General features: G+C 41.0%; 2 protein-coding genes across 3 annotated transcripts in view; one reads left to right on the top strand and one right to left on the bottom strand.

Moving 5' to 3' along the window:
- Nucleotides 1-9,071: 9,071 nt before the first annotated feature.
- Nucleotides 9,072-15,592, bottom strand: lyrm1 (LYR motif containing 1). 2 transcript variants are annotated; one of them, XM_034305491.2, is made up of 5 exons: nt 15,187-15,592; nt 12,746-12,913; nt 11,405-11,465; nt 10,237-10,268; nt 9,072-10,144 (listed from the first exon to the last, which is right to left on the bottom strand). In XM_034305491.2, exons 2-5 carry the CDS (start codon nt 12,905-12,907, stop codon nt 10,031-10,033), a joined length of 369 nt encoding a protein of 122 aa, XP_034161382.2. In that variant the 5' UTR covers nt 12,908-12,913; nt 15,187-15,592; the 3' UTR covers nt 9,072-10,030. The 2 variants fall into 2 exon arrangements, with proteins under 2 accessions (XP_034161382.2, XP_026766784.3); XM_026910983.3 differs by lacking the exon at nt 15,187-15,592 and adding an exon at nt 14,731-14,878.
- Nucleotides 15,593-17,716: 2,124 nt separating this feature from the next.
- dcun1d3 (defective in cullin neddylation 1 domain containing 3) overlaps nt 17,717-20,014 on the top strand; it is an 18,780-nt gene continuing 16,482 nt past the window's right edge. The window contains exon 1 of the mRNA XM_053235635.1: nt 17,717-18,055. The gene's annotated coding sequence lies outside the window, so the exon portion shown is untranslated. The remainder of the gene's footprint in view (nt 18,056-20,014) is intronic.

The following is a 20,014-nucleotide window of genomic DNA, read 5'->3' as shown; positions in this document are numbered from 1 at the left end:
CTACTACGGGACCCATCCACAAATGTTTCTCTTGCTAACATTCGGAACCCCCGCCAATTTGTCCCCACGATTAGTGGATGGGTAAGGCGGGCACTAGCCACTGCTTCTACTCTATATTTTTGCTCCAGGAAGTGAATAAAGACCGGCACTAGTGGATATTCGGGAACATCCCCATGCACACACCTCACGGTCACTAAACGTGCCTTCCCCAATACCTCGTCTGCCCCAGAATACGTCACCATGTGGCCTTCTGCCAGCTGGATTGCCTCACTGAGTGATACCGGTTGGTGGCACTGGACCCACCATGCCTTCCCTTCTGGAAGTCAGCTGACAAACTGCTCCAGTACCACGAGGTCGATCACATCCTCGGCAACGCATCCCTCAGCCAGCACCCTCCTCTGACAGATATTCCGGAGCTTCTGGGCAAACACAAAAAGGCAGCCGAGCTTGCGGAAGGTCAGCATACAGAAGTGCTTATGGTGCTGTTCTGGGGTGCATCCAACCCGTTGCAAAACCACCTTTTTCAGGTTCCTGGTAGTCCAGCATGTTGGCGACCAGCAGCTGCTGGGCAGTGAGTTGGGCTTCACCCGTCAGGAGCAGCAACATTCGGGCCTCCCACTGACTCTCGGGCCAGACCCATGCCACTGCAGAGCGCTTACACGGCTCCAGAAATGCTTCCAGATCATCCTGGTGAGGGCGAAGTGGGGCATGGCTATGGCAGCCACCGGATCCACAGCTGAGGTACCAGCCTGCTGGACGAGGCCCTGGAGCACCTGTCGATCCGCTGCCTGGGCGTTGAGCACTTCCTTGATTTGCTGCTCCTGGTCTCGGCGCAGCTGGAGGAGTGCCTGATGCTGGGTCTGGTGATGGCTGGCGAGGGATGAGATGATGTCAGACAGTGAGGACTCCATAATGGTGTCTTCCTCAAGATCCTGGGTTTTGGCACCAGTGTACCAAACCTCACGGGTTCGGGTGGAAATGAGGAAGCAGGCTTGTAACAACTCGGAGACTTTTTATTCTCAAATTTTACTTCCACTTTCAGTGGTGTGTTTTACTTCCACACACATACGCACACACCCACGCGGCTCTGTGCTAGATAGTTCTCTCTCTCTCTCGAGGCGCTCCTCTCTCTCCCTTTTATCCTTGCCCCAGCTCACTGCAACACAGAATGCTCATTACTAAAATTCCCCACAGGTGTGTATTCCCTACCACTACGCTTCTCCCACTCCGTCCTCGATTCACAAATGGGTGCTCGACCATGCCCCCGCTTCCACACATATGTAAGTTTAAAGCTCATGCTACAGCACCAAACCTACTCGAGTATAAAATAAATAAAAATAAATGACAAAAATTACCAACAGGAATGATATGTGAACAAGACATCTGAGGAAAATGCCTGTCTTACTGCCAATGACCTGCTGAAGCAGGAACAAATGTATCAGTGATCCTGATAGGAAGAACACTACAGTTGCAAGGACTTCATCCCTGGACACCTCAATGTAGTTCTGGGAGACAGTTTTATAGATTGATTAAACTAAACAAGTATGAAAAAAAAATTTACCAAGAGGAATTTGATATGTGAACAGGACATCTGAGAAAAATCACCACAACACTCTATGCCTGTGAACCCTCCAGATCTGCTCCTTTACCTAAGAAAAATCTATTCACAAAAGGCTTGACTAAACAAATATATTTTCAGCTGGGTCTTAAACACTGAGACTGTGTCTGAGCCCTGAACACTAAGTGGAAGGCTGTTCCATAACTGTGGGGCTTTGTAAGAGAAAGCTCTACCTCCTGCTGTAGCCTTCACTATTCAAGGTACCAACAAATAGCCTGCACCTTCTGATCAAATTAGGCATGGCGGATCATAAAAGACCAAAAGTTCGCTCAGGTACTGCGGCGAGAGACTATTCCTGCTCATGCTGAAACAGAAAGGCTATCCAGAGTTACTACATAAATGTAATGTAGTACTGTATGCATTTTATTTTGTATGTGTTGGGTTGTGGGCTTAGGACTTACTAACTCTGTAAATGCCTGCAGATGAGCCTAGTGCTTCGTATCCTGTGGTGTGCCCTGCAGATGAGTGCAAGAAAACATTATATGTGCCATCAAACTGGATGCAGATCACAAAATTTGTAAAAAAAAAAAAAAAAAAAAATTACAAGAAACAGACAAATGATAAAGTTTATTATTTCTACATATATAGTAAAACTGCATTAAAACTTCAAAATATGTTCAACACTTTTCACGCAATACACAAGCAGACTGGGTTTTGGACCATTGCTACTCTCCCTTCCGGGATGCCTACAAATCCCTCCCCCACCCACCTTTCAGCAAATCACAAATCATTCTTCCATCCTGCTCCTGCCCACTTACAGGCAGAAGCTTAAACAGGAAGCATCTGCCCTCAGAACGATCCAGTGCTGGTCGGACCAAACAATCATTCCGACGGGTGAATATCCTCAAGGCCACAGTTCCAGATGGCATCCCTGGCCGCGCCCTCAAAGCATGCATGGGCCAATTAGCTGGTGTCTATACAGACATTTTCAACTTCTCCATCTACCTGTCTGTTGTCCCCACATGTTTTAAAATGTCCACCATTGTGCCCGTACCAAAGAAATCTATGGTAACCTGCTTGCATGCCTGGCAACCAGTTGCTTTGACCCCCACTGTCAGCAAATGCTTTGAGAGGCTCATCAGAGACTACATCTGCTCTGTGCTGCCTGCCTCGCTCGACCCACTGCAGTTTGCTTATCGTAACCCTCCACTGATGGTGCTATTGCCTTCACCCTACACACTGCTGTCTTCCACCTGGACAAAAAGAGCAAATATGTGAGAATACTGTTTGTGGACTACAGCTCAGCATTCAATACCATTTTGACCTCCAAGCTTGACTTGAAACTCTGGACTCTGGGCATGAACAACTCCCTGTGCAGCTAGATCCTGGACTTCCTGTCAGGGAGATGCCAGGTGGTCAGAATTGGCAGCACCAACTCCTCCCTGCTAACCTCAACATTGGAGCCCCACAGGGCTGTGTTCTCAGCCCTCTCCAGTACTCCTTATACAACTACGACTTTATGGCCATACACAGCTCCAATGTCATTGTCAAGTTTGCGGATGACACAACAGTGGTAGGTTGACAATGACAATGACAATGATGAGACAGCCTACAGAGAAGAGGTGCACACTTTGACACACTGGTGCCAGGAAAACAACCTCTCACTCAACATCAAAAAGACCAAGGAGCTTGTAGTGGACGTTGGGAGAGAGGACAGGGAACACATTCCCATCGCCATCAAAGGGATGCCAGTGGAGCAGGTCAACAGCTTCAAGTTGCACTGTGTTCATGTCACTGAGGACATCACATGGTCCAAACACACTGAGGCAGTGGTGAAGAAAGCTCACCAGCAGCTCTTCTTCCTCAGACAGCTGTTCGGTATGAGCCCCAACATCCTCAAATCATTCTACATCTGTACTGTGGAGAGCATCCTGACTGGCTGCATCACTGCCTGGTATGGGAACAGCACCGCCCTCAACCCCAAAGCTCTGCAGAAAGTGGTGTGGACAGCCCAGCACATCGTCAGAGGTGAACTTACTTCCCTCCAGGACATCTACACCAGGAAGTGTATGAGGAAAGCACAGAGGATCATTAGAGACTCCAGCCCCCTGAGCCATGGACTGCTCTCACTGCTACCATCAGGCAGACGGTATTGCAGCATCAGATCCCACACCAGCAGGTTGAAAGCCAGCTTCTTCTTGCAAGCCATCAGACTGTTGAACACTAACCAATAACATCACCACAAGCACAACCCACTCCATCTTCCATGCACTGCACTTTATCATTTACACTTAGATTTACACTGAACTCTGACTGATGGATATACTGATATCAGACTCTGACTGTCCTTGTACTGTATGTGCAATATCTACAATGTTTACAGTATATTATTATTTTTCTTGTTTAGAGCACATTAATAATTTTGCATGGTCTTTTGTCTGTGTTAAATGTTTAGAGTTTGCTACTTTTTGTACTACGTAAGAGTTCATTTATCATTTTTGCACTGTGTCTGGGTAGGAGTGTGTAACTGTAGCACAAGAATTTCATTGTACATAGATGCTTAAAGCACTCTTTATGCACATGACAATAAACATAAAACTTGAAAATGAATGCAACACAGACACAGGAGGTACAAAAGAACAGTCAGTAAATCGAGTGCAGATGGAATATAAGAAAATCATCTCAGCTAAAACATGTAGGTCTTTTCTTTATACAAAACAAAAGTATTTTGGGTTTGGGGAGAAACCACATAAATTACTTGCCAGGCAGCTACATAAATTAGAAAATGACTGGACAATTCATAAAATCAAGAACAAATTGGGATTACATCTTACCTCATCTATTGATATTAATAAAGGTTTCAAGGAAGTTTATACAACTCTTTATTCCTCTTTGTCTTATAATCCTTGCAATATTCCCAACACTGCTTCCTGTTCTTTCTACCATGTTTTAAAGTGTAAATATTGTCTACAATTGTCATGTCCACCATGAACAATTCCCCTCCAGATCACCAGAGGGAAACCTCTCTCATAGTTTGAATGTTTTTCTTGGTTGTTTCACTGATTTCCTGTGCACCCCTGCCTTGTGCTTCCTTTGATAATTTCCCCTTTGTAACTTCTGTGTTATCTTTTATCAGGGAACTCTAGAAATATGGTCTCATATGAATTGCCACACATTAAATTGTCCACACACACACACTCACACACACACAGTCAGATGTCAGTGCTTTGGTGCATCTTCATTTCTCTTGTAGGTTGTATCAGTGTGATCTCACAGAGGAAAGCTGTAGAGCTCTGTCCTCAGTTCTCAGCTCAAACTCCTCCAGTCTGAGAGAACTGGACAACTGGACCTGAGTAAGAATTATAAACTGCAGGATTCAGGAGTGAAGCTGCTCTCTGCTGGACTGGAGAATCCACACTGTACACTGGAGACACTGAGGTCAGATCATCACTTTCACACTGTGGATAAACATCTACCCCCAACCCAAACCCCCTGAAACATAAGCTAGACAGATGTGATATAAATCCAATAGAACATAGTATTAAATACTAAATAAAAGTGCATTTTCGTGTTTGAATTGTCAGGATTGTAATAAAATAATTTCCTTCAGACACTGTATCAGTGTAATGTCACTTTTATTATGCTAATGTTGGGATATTTGATCTTGGGATACATCTGGCTAAGCTACAAAATAAATTAAAATGTTTGCATGTCTGCCCCATACAAGTGCACTGTGGATGTTGTTAGATTAATTCATGCACTGGCACATCCTAGAAAAATGCTGAATGCCCAAGAGGTTTGTTAAAATTCAAACTAGGAGTTATTTTAAGAAATGAATAATGCTTTCGCTTCTGCTTACATAGATCTTATTTTAATTCAATTCAATTCAATTCAATTCAATTTTATTTGTATAGCGCTTTTAACAATGGACATTGTCACAAAGCAGCTTTACAGAAATAAATGGATTCACAAAAATATATTGTAAATATTTAAATTTATCACTGTGAATTTATCCCTAATGAGCAAGCCAGTGGCGACGGTGGCAAGGAAAAACTCCCCGAGATGATATGAGGAAGAAACCTTGAGAGGAACCAGGCTCAAAAGGGAACCCATCCTCATCTGGGTGCAACGGATAGTGCAATTATAAATAAATCCCTTCTATTGTGTACTATATGGACAAATAGTGCAATTGTGCAACCAATAAATTCATCACAGTATTTGCAAGAGGTCCGGCTGGTTAAAATCTATCCACTGTCCACTGATGGAGTCCTGAGTACGAAGCTGCTCGTGGCAACTGCAGCCCCAAAGCCACTACAGCAATCGCAGTCCCAAGCCATTACAGTACAGCTCCCTATATGTGATCCCCAAGCCATCTCCACAGCCCCCAGGTGGCCCCATCCCCAGCAATCCAAACAGTTCTTCAGGCAGTCCATATGGGGCCACCCCCAGCAGCAGCGAGCGAACTCAACCGATGAGAACTCCAACCAGAAGTAGGGCATCAGGATGGGTCAGGCAGCGAGGAGGAGCAGAAGGGGTCAGGATCACTGGCATTTTAATAAGGTCTATCACAAATGTTGTGGCCTACACAGCAGCACAAACACAAAGCAGTGTTACTAGCCAAGTATGTTTGTTTTATTTAGCTGGAAAAGCTGAATGGAAATTGACATAAAATTCAGCAAAATCTTTAGTGTCTCACTGAAAGAGTTTTACATCTGCTTGAGGTGTTTATTAGCTTTTGCTGGTAGAATTTGAAGGAAATGTACGGTAACTGGCATTCCTTTTTCTCATAAATGTTTTCAGTGAATATTACAGCTGTTGCGTTTGTTTTCATTACACAACGATTCTACTCTGAGGCTAAACACAGTGAAATTAATCAGTAAAGGACTGTGTGTAAATTTGGGATGACAGTGATGCCAAGACTAGCGTCTTAATACTCATAGTTTAAGAAGTCTTCTTTTGTATAAATAGTGAGTATTTGGAGACAAAGAAATCTAGAATTATATGTGAAATAAATAATTTGAGACTATTCTTTCTTTGGGTCCTGTTTAATAATAATAATCAAAGAACTCTCAGGCTTCTGTAAGTTAAGGGAAAACTGAAAGGTTTATGGTATAGTGTGACCAAGATTTTCTATAAATAAAGATACCTGCTGATTCAGAATGTATTATTACCATCTCTCTGTTACCTTTATTGGGAAAATGTAGAAATGTGGTCTAATATGAACTGCCACAATTTAAACAGTGTTGTTCATCATTTCTCTCCCAGGCTGTGTGAGTGTAATCTCACAGAGGAAAGCTGTAGAGCTCTGTCTCAGCTCAAACTCCTCCAGTCTGAGAGAACTGGACCTGAGTTACAATAACCTGCAGGATTCAGGAGTGAAGCTGCTCTCTGCTGGACTGGAGAATCCACACTGTACACTGGAGACACTGAGGTCAGATCATCACTTTCACACTGTGGATCCTGCATTTGTGTCATATGGCTGTTTTAGATTAATAAAATGTTGTCTGTCCTGGAGCACAATTTTAACAGAGCAGCAATAACTGCTATAGTTTTCCAGATTCAAAAATAACAAACAGTGGAATAAACGTGTAACAATCTGGATTTACTTCTGGCTTTCATACACACACTTCATGGGCTGTGAAGCATTGTGTGTGTGTGTGTGTGTGTGTGTGTGTGTGTGTGTGTGTTGATCTATAAATGTTGATCTCTCTACAGGCTGGAACGCTGCAGTATTACAGGTGAAGGTTGTGCTGCTCTGGTTTCAGCTCTGAAGTCAAACACCTCATCACACCTGAGAGAACTGAATCTGAACTACAATAAACCAGGAGAATCAGGAGTGAAGCTGCTCTCTGATCTACTGAAGGATCCACACTGTAAACTGGAGACACTACAGTGAGTTACTGAGTGTACACACGAACATACATACACACATACAGGTTTTATGTGTGTTTTAGGGGTATCAAGGTAATTCTGTACTTTAAATGATTTGTTATTTAATGTGATTTAAGTGCTGATGTATTATTTCCTCTTTGGGCAAATGCTTTGAGCTACGCATAGCAGATTTCATGCATATTTGCTCTGCATTCTGACTGAACATCCATTGAAAATGCCTGTCAAGAGAAAAGGTGGAAGGATGTGTGTAGCAGGGATGCTGCCAGTTCCTATGGCTATCCAGCTATTCTGGAAATGCTTGGATGGCTCTCTGATTTTATAAAGCGCTGTACTGCTGAGTGATTCAGTGAAGTTACTGTAAATGTGATGAAATGAAATTGATCTTAATAGAAAAGTGAATAATGGATGACGTTACCAAGTCCTATGAGAGTCAGCTGAAGTATAGTTTTAAATTTCAATGTAAATAGTAAATATAAAAGTTAAATATAAATGTAACTATTATTATATAAATCTTTAAATGTAAATGTAGAACATAAATGAGCCATTTTATTCTGATCTGTTCTGAGGATAAACTCTTACAGTACAATGTTTTGAAGAACAGCTGTGATGTCTTCTTTTCTCATTAGAGATAATGATGAAGTCATGATTTTGCTTTTATAATGTTTTAATCTGGTTAATTTGATTGTGTAAAATGTCAGGAAATTATGTATGTGATTGTAAATATTAACTATTTGAGATAAAGTAAGTAGACCTACATGTGAGTTTACATACGAGTAATTTGCTATAATGTAGCTGAAATAATTAAGCTGAACATTAATGAATTCTCTCCTATTTATCTTTATCAGCAAAACATTAAACATTAATGTATAATGTGGCATTAAACAGTTTTGTAAACACACAATATATACTTTGTGTTATAGATTTAATTTAAAATGGATTAAGTTTACTTTTTTGACCATTAATTTACATACAATAACTAATAATGATAAAGCAAAAACAAATTTTACGAAATCAAAAACTGAAATCTCTGATTTGGATAAATATTCAGAGCCTTTATTCAGTACTTTTTAGAAGCACCTTTAGCAGTAATTACAGCTTTGGTTCTTCATGGTTAAGTCTCTGTAAGCTTTACACACCTGGATTTGGGCAAATTCTTCCATTCTTCCTCTTGCGCTCAATCAGATTGGACGTGGCGCATCTGCAAACTGCCATCTTCAGGTCACTCCACAGATTTCTTGATCTGTGGGGTTCAAGTCTGAGCTTTGGCCACTCAAGGACATTTAGAGACTTGTCCTGAAGTCACTCGAGTGTTGTCTTAGCTGAAAGATGAATCTTTGCCCCTGTCTGATATCATATGCACTCTGGAGCAGGTTCTCTTTAAGAACCTCTCTGTATTTGACCGGATTCATCCATCGCTCAGTTCTGACCAGTGTCTCCATCCTTGCAGCTGAGAAGTGGTAGCTCAGTGGTTAAGACATTGGACTTCTGCTCAAAAGGTTGAAAGTTCAAATCCTAGCATCACCAAGCTGCCACCACTGGGCCCTTGAGCAAGGCCCTTAACCCTCAACTGCTCAGTTGTAATAAAAGAGATAATTGTAAGTCACTCTGGAGATCAGAGGTGTTGAGGCCAATAGACTTTATTCTTTCAAGAAGCAAGCCAAGAGAAAAGTTACCCAACTCTTCAGAAGGGCATTACATGGAAAAAAAACTTCCACATCCTGTTTTTCATAAAAAAAAAAAAGACCCAACATTTCCATACATGCTTATGTTGTTGTTTAAGGCAGCTTTACTCAATTAAACTTACAGCTTGTTCCTGCTCTCCCACATAGCAGGATACCGCTGCCTATGTAAGGTCACAAAGATCACTTTCAGGCCTCCGTGTCACCTTGTGCACTATACCGGTTCCATACATCTACAACATTGAGGATTAAATATTATCAAATCTGAGTACACATATTGTAGTTAATATTTTATGGTTACAATATTTCTATACAATATGCAGTATTGTCCTGTCATGCCCTCTAACTATCGACGACTGATGATAGTATCACCGGTAGGTTTGGTGGTGTGTACAGTAGGCTGCAGCTAGTGTGTGTGTGTGTGTGCTGCTGAGGAGGGAAAAGAAGGGAGCATTGTCAGATATACAGTACGTCACAAGTGTTGTATACACGTTACTTTATTACAGCGGAAAAAAACTCAGCCTTTCATAATAATGACTTGTAAGAAAGTGATCCCCAAAACAAATCCATAAATTAAGAGTTAGTGAGCTGTAATGGCTGAGCTGCATTATTGGAATATTTAGTGCATAGGATCCTTCATGAAGCAGAGTAGAGATGAAACCAGATGAAGAACCTGCTGCACAGCACATGAGACATTATTTCTTCTGCACATGAACAAAATGGCTGACTTTTTTTCAAAGAAAAAATTTCAGGCTAATATAATCTTCAGTTCTGCAATTATAGATATACATTCAGAAGTGTCATATTTCGTTTAAACACTCAAACACTATTTTATTCAACCTGGCAGTATATACACAGGCAATTTACAGACTGTGTGTGTGTGTGTGTGTGTGTGTGTGTGTTATGTCTCATCGTGGGACTGTAAGTACACAGGCTTGGCTTGTTTCCTGAGTCGCTGCTGTGCTCGAAGCTTTCTGCCTTTCTGAGTGGCCAAACCCATCGGAGGAAGATACAACTACAGAGAGGGAAATTATTATTATTATTATTATTATTGTTGTTGTTGTTGTTGATGTTGTTGTTGTTGTTGAATATTAGAGATTAACTTACAGGTCTGGGATACGGATTTCTGTAATGCAGTCCTTTCATAAACACATAAACACACAGAACTTTAAAAATTGTTCACTCCTAAAAGTATTTAAGTGTTTAAAAGTAAAAATTAAAAGGTTAATTTATGTTAGTAGAAGAAATATGAAGGTTAAGGTTAGGGATGGTGCTAATGGTTAGCATTCATACGTTTTTAGACCATTTAATTTATATGAAATTAAATCCAATTTAACCACGTTACTGTTATACGACTTCATAACTTTAAAAAGCAAGTGAAACTAATTACTCAGCTATGATTAGTTCTGCTAATAAACACTGTGTGTTTTTTTCTGTTGTAATGAAACACAGAGTGACATGGTGGAAGTTGATTATTTTCCTATAACAGCACGTCCCCACAAGTGTTTTATTCCACTTATTCCACAGCAAATTGCTAACGATTATAATTTTTTATTATTTTAATTTTAAAGAATGACACATCCTACTTTTTATCCATTTATCGTTCAAAGTTCATGAAATAAGTTAGTTAATAAGCTTGTCGTGTTACAGAGAAACCGCAAAGAAGCGTAAACTCCTCTGTCCTGAAGATGTCGGAAAACTTAAAGTTATAGCTTTACCTCTGACACTGGAGACTCCTTCCATAAATGTTACATAAACATCTCCTTACTTTGAGAACACTTCACCATATCAACCATTAAAACCTTTTTTATTCCATTTATTATCAGTGGAGCGCCGGCTGTTCACGTCCCTGTGAATGAGCTGTTGCTATAGAAACGATAACGTATTAGAACGAGCGCTTTAATATAAACCTGCACTACTGTCAGAGCTGCTGTTATAGAAAACTAATCAACACTACAGCGCTGTGGTGTATATAGAGCTAAGAAGTGAAAATAAAATACACAGAAATGTGATTGACAGAATCGATAGCCAGGCAAAATAAAAGAAAAATAATTTTTGAGATCCGTAACGAGTAGCTGGAAAGTAATTCAGTAAAAGGGTGAGTGTTAATTTTCACTTTCACAATTAATTTTACTATAAATATAGTATAAATCCTTTATAAATTAAGTATAAATCCTTAAAAGGTACTTAGGTGTAGTAAAGTAGTATTAATAAAGACAGCAGTGTGTGTGTGTTTGTGTTTGTGTGTGTGTGTGTGTGTGTGTGTGTCACTCACCGAGCTCTATTCGAGCCTCACACTCCGCTACACACCTACTGATTAACTCTGGGTCTGTCAGCTGAAACACACACACACACACACACACACAGACACACACACACACAGATTTACATTACATTGTTAAACTCAGTTTAATCTCTGACTGAAACTGACAAAATATTTACATTAATTCTATTACATTACTTTTTGTAGTTTCATTTTTACTACATTTGTAGAGCACTTTGAGCTTCCATGTGTATTATTATTATTATTATTATTATTATTATTATTATTATTTATTTGTGCAATATTGTGCAATATTAGTGCAGTAGTTTGTTCACTAATAATTAAAAAATGGACCCTGGAGCACTTTTAGTACTCGACAGCCCCGAGCCTGTTCCGTGTGGATCCACCAGAGGGCAGTGTGGTTTTAATTATTAAAAGTCTGGACACTAATGAGGAGGGTTTTTATTGGCCTGTAAGCGAGCAGGTTGTTCTGTTCTGCTCCACCATCTCAGTAAATTAGTGTTTCCACCAGAAACATCTACGTACCACAGAATCATCAGCATAGTTTAATAACACGCAGTCTGAGACACAGACCTGGTGTCCACTACGTGCACTGAGATTTATGAGACTTCATGTGTTCAAATAAATTCTGGCTCTTTTCACTCACTGAGTCAAATCATTTGGCTCATCTCACCAGGAAGAGTCGACTCTTTCGGCTCCTAAACGGCTCGTTTCCATTTTTTTTAAACTATGGAGAAGATCTGATCTGATCTGAAGCCGACTCTAATTGCAACTTGATCAAAGAGCTGACTCAATCTAACTGTAACTTTATCAAAGTGCTGACTCGATCAAACAGCTGAATCGATCTAATTGTAACTTGATCAAAGAGCTGACTCTAACTGCAACTTGATCAAATAGCTGACTCAATCTAACTCTAACTTTATCAAAGTGCTGACTCGATCAAACAGCTGACTCGAACTAATTGCAACTTGATCAAAGAGCTGACTCGATCTAATTGTAACTTGATCAAAGGGCTGACTCTAATTGCAACTTGATCAAAGAGCTGACTCTAATTGCAACTCAATCAAAGTGCAGACTCTATCTAATTGCAACTCGATCAAAGAGCTGACTCTAATTGTAACTTGATCAAAGAGCTGACTCGATCTATTTGCAACTCGATCAAAGAGCTGACTCTAATTGCAACTCGATCAAAAAGCTGACTCGATCAATTTGCAACTTGATCAAAGTGCTGACTCGTTCAAAGTGCTGACTCGATCAAAGAGCTGACTCATTTAGTGAGTCAACTTCAGACCTGACTCTGTGTGTGTGTGTGTGTGTGTGTGTGTTACGTACGTGTTGGTTCTGTCTGAACAGCGAGCGTGCCTCCTGTGTGATGTACTTCCTCTCTGTCTCTGTATCGTGTGCGAGTGCTGACTGAGCCTGCCAGCTGCGAGCGATCCTGAGAACCCGACGATACAGAGCCAGAACCTCCAAACGCCTCAACGCCATCACCATCAGCCACTACAGAGGGGAGACAGAGAACCACACACACACACACACACACACACACACACACACACACACAAAGCAGCTGAGTTACTAATGAACTCTTCTTGGTGTCCCTCTTCGTTCCTGTGTATGATGTTGTTCCTGAAATCTACTCTGGAATGAGAAGAACACGATGTCCTCCGTCACCCAATAATCTCAGCAGAACATGTTTCTTTTTTCCCTTAATATTGCACTGAAGCTTTTATGTGGCTGATGTAGCTGATAAGTAATGAGATCTTATGGCCTCCAGTTTAGCATGGTACACTAAATCCTCGTCCCACAGTGTGTTAATGTCCTCAGTCGGCTTTGTGGATGTGTTCAGTGTCTGAAACAGACCTTACAATGAGGTTTCTGACTCTGTATAGCCCACTGTTATCTCTAAACAAAGATAAAAATGACATCATGCCATGGGATATTAGACTAAACTGGAAACCACAGAGCATATTTAACCACACGAGTACGACACCTCATGGGCTCATCACCCCACCCTTCCTGTGATTTATGTGGGCCAGGGAACCTGGGTACATGGATGCACATGCTTTGGGCATTTCCAGATGTGCAAAAATGTTGGGATAGGGTGCTAAGATAAGATAAGATAAGATAAGATAAACTTTACTGATCCCACAGTGGGGAAATTCACTTATCAAAGCAGCTCACAGACAGTTAAACTGCAGGTATTAAAAACTAATGATAGGAAGAAAGAGAAGTTAAAGCTATAACTATATATACACCCTAGAAATAAAAGAAATAAAATTATATAGAATTATAAAATACTGCACATTTGAACATCACTGTAATGTGGTGGTGGTGGTGGTAATCTCGATGTTCTGTATGATGTCATACGTTTTCCTAAAGATCCTGCTCTTTTATTGCTGAAGGATAATTCTCAACTTCCTCTAAGTGGAAAAGAGCGTAAACTTTGGTTAGCGCTCATGACTGTCACAAAGAAATTATTAGTTCATAATAATTATTATGGGATGCATTCTTTACTTGAGTTACTGTATCTGGAACTGTCATCGGCACGGGTCGATCATGCCAAACATGATACCGTGTCTATGTGGAAGAACTCAGTATCTACAGTTAAAGATCTTTTGGGCTATTAATTAAATATTTTTCTTCCCTGCTGTGTGATCCTGATGTGCGATGGGATAGATGGGGTTGGGAGGAAGTACTAATTTGTTGGATAATCCTTTTCTCATGTATGCTTTTTTGAAAAATAAAACACTGACTTACAAACAATAAACTGGAAAAATATATATATATAATCAATAAAATTAACTGTATTTACTTGTAACTAGAATATCTGTGCTATGTTTTACATTGCAGTGATTTAGTTTAATCTGTCCTGCAATGCTGATATTTACATTTACATAAAATTATCATTTAGTATGGGATAAGAAAATGATCAATTCTCATTTTTTTCAGTATTCAGAATTATTTTATATAGTAGTATTTTAAACACCAGGAAGAGGTTTGCTTGCTTTATTGTATTTTCGGATCAAATTGGTTAAATAAATTTATGGTGTTTTTTTTAAACCACCTTTTTTTATTTAAATGCAACATGAACCAAAAAAAGATGACAACAATCAATCAAACAAACAAACAAACAAATAGAAAGAGGTGCAACCTATAGTGATTTAATAGGAAAACAAAACAATTCTGACATGCATAAAACTGTCAGAAATTGTATTTATTTTATTAAAAGATTTATTTATTTATTTATTTACAGTTACAGATAAACAATTACAATAATAACAATAACAATTAACAAAACAGAGAACCGCTGTTACCTCTTGTGTCAGTTTTATTCCACTGTCGCGAACTGATGACGCCATAAATGTTGGCCCGCTGTATTCGGGTTCGTCAAGTATGCGCTGCTATTGCGCAGCCTCGGTGCCTTTACACCGCCCCTAACTGCGTCACATATACGCAGGATCAATTTATATGTTTTTAGTTCAGCTATAACACGATATAATAACTTATTTTGAGAATTAACTCCTCCTGCAAACAAAGTAGATATATATCAGAAGATATTCTTACTATAAATGTAGAGTATAAAGATTTAAAGCTTTGTGGAGTATACAAAAATATGGCGTATTAAAGTGTACATGGACAGACTCTCAATGGCCTGTAATAACAGGTCTGGTACCCCATGTCAAGCAACCTTCACAGGATCCCATAAAGGACACAGTCATATACCTTTTCCAAGTCCATAAAACACATGTAGACTGGTTGGGCAAACTCACATGAGTCTTCCATGATCCTTTCAAGGGTGAAGAGCTGGTCCACTGTTCCACAGCCAGGATGGAATCCACATTGCTCCTCCTGAATACGAGGTTTGACTAATGTTCAGACCCTCCTCTCCAGTACCCTGGCATAGACCTTCCCAGGGAGGCTAAGGAGTGTGATCCCCCTAAATTTGGAACACACTCTCCAGTCACCCTTCTTAAACATAGGGACCACCACCCAGTCTGCCAAACCCAAGGTACTCTCCCTGACCTCCAAGCAATGTTGAAAAGGTGTGTCAGACAAGACATCTCAATAACATCAAGAGCCTTCAGGAACTCAGGGCAAATCTCATCCACTCCAGAAGCCCTGCCACTAAGGAGGTGTTTAACTGCCTCAGTGACCTCAACCCCTCTTCAGTGGAAGGCATGTCAGTGAGATTCAGGAGGTCCTCGAAGTACTCCTTCCACCGTCTGACTATGTCCCCAGTTGAGGTCAACAGTTCTCCATCCCCGCTGTAAACAGCGTGGGCAAAGTCCTGCTTCCCCCTCCTGAATCGCCTGACGGCTTGCCAGAAACTCTTCGAGGCCTAATGAAAATGAATTTTCCACGGCCTCACCAAACTCCTCCTATACTCTTATACAGGGGGCTCCGCCAAACACTCCCAGAAAACCCTCACTACATGCTTGGGCTTACCAGGTCTGTCTGCACATCTTCCCCTACCATCTTATCCAACTAACCACGAGGTGGTGATCAGTTGACAGCTCAGCTCTTCTCTTCACCTAAGTGTCCAGAACATACTGTCGCAAGTCTGATGATACAATCACATACTTGGCTTTGGGGCTGCAGTTGCCACGAGCAGCTTCGTACTCAGGACTCCATCAGTGGACAGTGGATAGATTTTAACCAGCCGGACTTCTCGCAAAAACTGTGATGAATTTATTGGTTGCACAATTGCACTATTTGTCCATATAGTACACAATAATAGAAGGGATTTATTTATAATCGCACTATCCGTTGCACCCAGATGAGGATGGGTTCCCTTTTGAGCCTGGTTCCTCTCAAGGTTTCTTCCTCATATCATCTCGGGGAGTTTTTCCTTGCCACCGTCGCCACTGGCTCGCTCATTAGGGATAAATTCACATATTTACAATATATTTTTGTGAATCCAGCTTTATTTCTGTAAAGCTGCTTTGTGACAATGTCCATTGTTAAAAGCGCTATACAAATAAATTTGAATTGAACTTGATCATCGAGCTGTGGCCTAGGGTGCTCTGACACCAAGTATACTTATGAACACCCCAATGTTCGCACATGGTATTCGTTATGGATAAACCGTGATTAGCACAGAAATCCAATAACAGAACATCACTGGTTCAGATCTGGCGAGCTGTTCCACCCAGTCACTCCCCTCCAGGTTTCACTGTCATTACCCATGTGACCGTTAAAGTCCCCCCAGTAAAACTATGAAGTCTCCTGTGGGGGCACCTTCCAGCACCCCACCCAAGTACTCCAACAAGGCCAAATACTCTGAACTCATGTTCGGTACATACGCACAAACAACAGTTAGAGTCTGTCCTCCGAGACGAAGCTGAAGGGAGGAAACCCTCACTTTCACTGTGGTGAACTCCAACATACCAGGTAAGGTCTGGGTAAGGTTTGTTTGGGTAACGTCCCAACTACCAGGTGCTCGCTGACAAGCTCCCTCCAAGGCCTGGCTCCAGGGTGGGGCCCCGGTTCCCCTATTCCGGGGAAGGTATCTGGGTCCTTGATTTTTTCTTTCATAAGTGTCTTATGAAAATATGAAAATTACTATTTAAACAAAATTAAAGCGCTCACTTATTTAAAGAGCCAACTCCATCAAAGAACTGACTCAATCAGGTTCATTCAAAGAGCCGACTTGATTAAAGAATCAAAACATTCAAAAAGCCAACTTGTTCAAATACCCGTCTCATTCAATTAGTTAAATAATTCAAAGAACCGACTCGTTTAGGGAGCTGACACGTTCAAAGAGCCGATTCAGTTAAAGAGTCGACTACTTTAAGGAGCTGACACGTTCAAAGAGCTCCTGCAATTAAAGAACCGACTCGTTTAGGGAGCTGACACGTTCAAAGTGCCGACTCATTTAAAGAGCCGACTCGTTTCGGGAGCTGACACGTTCAAAGAGCCGACACGTTCAAAGAATCGACTCATTTAAAGAGCCGACTCATTTAAAGAGCTGACTCGTTCCCAAACAACACATTTCTGTCTTAGACAGAGGTTACAAATAAGAGAAAGATAACACACAGAGTACATACACAGAAAAATAAGATTTATTTATTTATTTATTTATTTATTTATTTATTTATCAGAATCATATATTAAATAAATAAATATAATTTTCTTTCTAACAACATGGCAGTACAAAAACATTACAAATATATTTTTTTAAATAAAATTATAATTTATAATTTATGTCTAAAGTTGCATTCTGGTTGATTAGAGTAGATTTTCTTGTATAATTGAATATAATTATTTAATAAGCTATTTTATAAAACACGACACACCACGGTTCAGTCGAGGCTGGAGGAAGTGACGCAGGATGCGGAAGTGACGCGGGGAAAATTCCCATAATGTTCAGTCATTGAGTAAAGAAGAGCAGAAGAGGAACACAAAGGAGTGTGTGATGTCGGGTTCAGCGGAGTGTGTGTGTGTGTGTGTGTGTGTGTGTGTGTGTGAGTAAGAGTGAGAGTAAGAGTGAGAGTGTGTAAGTGTGTGTGTGTGTGTGTGTGTGTGTGTGTGTGTAGCATAGTAGCCTGATTACAGTAGGGACAGTGCTGTGTGTGTGTGTGTGTGTGTGTGTGTGTGTGTGAGACCCGAGGCTGATGTGAAATTCCTCACTGTGTAAAGGTGAGTTTTTTAAATCTCTGATTAAACTCTGTAATGAGTGTGTGTGTGTGTGTGTGTGTGAGAACTTTTACGCTGGTTAGCCTCAAGGCTAATGCTAACGCTAATGCTAACGCTAGTTTGTTTTAACTTTTGTTTTTATAAAGTTTTGATTCATTACTAATGAAACTATAATATCCGAGTTTTGACCTTCAAATAAACCTGAAGTCTTTTTTTTTTTTTTGTAAATAATAAACAGATTAAAGTGTGTAACGTTGACACACTAAATGCTAATTTCACAATAACTGTTTACTTTCAATGTTTACTTTATTAAAGTTTTATTTTTATACTTTAATAGTCTTAATAATGTATAATAATAAACAGACTAAAGCATTACTAAAGGATCATTGTGTCACGCTAGAATTCTGCACCTGTGTGTGTGTGTGTGTGTGTGTTTGTGTGTGTGTGTTTGTTTATTTATTTGTTTGTTTGTTTATTTACTTAGTTTTATAGTGTTTACTGTTTTTAAAGTGCACTCTGGGCTTTAAAGTGGCTGAAACACACTTCACTTTGATTAAAGTTAATGCTTCAGGGATAGTTTCAGTACAACTGAGCTTAAACTTATTAAACACACACACACACACACACACACACAGCACTCGGATAAACACACACACACACACACACACTGCGCTGTGTGTTTCCACTCCAGTGAAGTGTGACGGATTTTAAACATCGAAACACTTTATTCTGTTAAACTGATGTGTGTGTGTGGTGTGTGTGTGGTGTGTGTGTGGTGTGTGTGTGGTGTGTGTGTGGTGTGTGTGTGGTGTGTGTGTGGTGTGTGTGTGGAGTGTGTGTGTGTGTGTGGTGTGTGAGGGATATTAGATATAAAACAGAACAGTAGACACACAATCTAAATTATTTTATTATTAAAAAAGGGCTGGATGTGTTTGCTTTCATGTGTGCACGTTTGTAAGTGTGTATGCTTCAGTGTGTGTGTGTGTGCATGCACGCTCTTCAGTATGGGGGTGTGTGTATGCGCTTCGGTGTGTGTGTGTGTGTGTGTGTGTGTGTGTACGCTTCGGTGTGTGTGTGTGTGTGTGTGTACGCTTCGGTGTGTGTTTGTGTGTGTACGCTTGGGTGTGTTTGTGTGTGTATGCTTCGGTGTGTGTGTGTGTGTGTACGCTTCGGTGTGTGTGTGTGTACGCTTCGGTGTGTGTGTGTACGCTTCGGTGTGTGTGTGTGTACGCTTCGGTGTGTGTGTGTGTACGCTTCGGTGTGTGTGTGTGTGTGTGTACGCTTCGGTGTGTGTGTGTGTACGCTTCGGTGTGTGTGTGTGTGTGTACGCTTCGGTGTGTGTGTGTGTGTGTGTGTACGCTTCGGTGTGTGTGTGTGTGTGTGTACGCTTCGGTGTGTGTGTGTGTACGCTTCGGTGTGTGTGTGTGTGTGTACGCTTCGGTGTGTGTGTGTGTGTACGCTTCGGTGTGTGTGTGTGTGTACGCTTCGGTGTGTGTGTGTACGCTTCGGTGTGTGTGTGTACGCTTCGGTGTGTGTGTGTACGCTTCGGTGTGTGTGTGTGTGTGTACGCTTCGGTGTGTGTGTGTGTACGCTTCGGTGTGTGTGTGTGTGTGTACGCTTCGGTGTGTGTGTGTGTACGCTTCGGTGTGTGTGTGTGTACGCTTCGGTGTGTGTGTGTGTGTGTACGCTTCGGTGTGTGTGTGTGTGTGTACGCTTCGGTGTGTGTGTGTGTGTGTGTGTGTGTACGCTTCGGTGTGTGTGTGTGTGTGTACGCTTCGGTGTGTGTGTGTGTGTGTGTGTGTGTACGCTTCGGTGTGTGTGTGTGTGTGTACGCTTCGGTGTGTGTGTGTGTACGCTTCGGTGTGTGTGTGTGTGTACGCTTCGGTGTGTGTGTGTGTGTACGCTTCGGTGTGTGTGTGTGTGTACGCTTCGGTGTGTGTGTGTGTACGCTTCGGTGTGTGT

This window comes from Pangasianodon hypophthalmus, chromosome 1, assembly GCF_027358585.1.
Source record: "Pangasianodon hypophthalmus isolate fPanHyp1 chromosome 1, fPanHyp1.pri, whole genome shotgun sequence".
Classification (NCBI taxonomy): Eukaryota; Metazoa; Chordata; class Actinopteri; order Siluriformes; family Pangasiidae; genus Pangasianodon; species Pangasianodon hypophthalmus.
The sequence above is the reverse complement of the archived record's forward strand: the minus strand, read 5'-3'. Positions and strand labels throughout refer to the sequence as shown.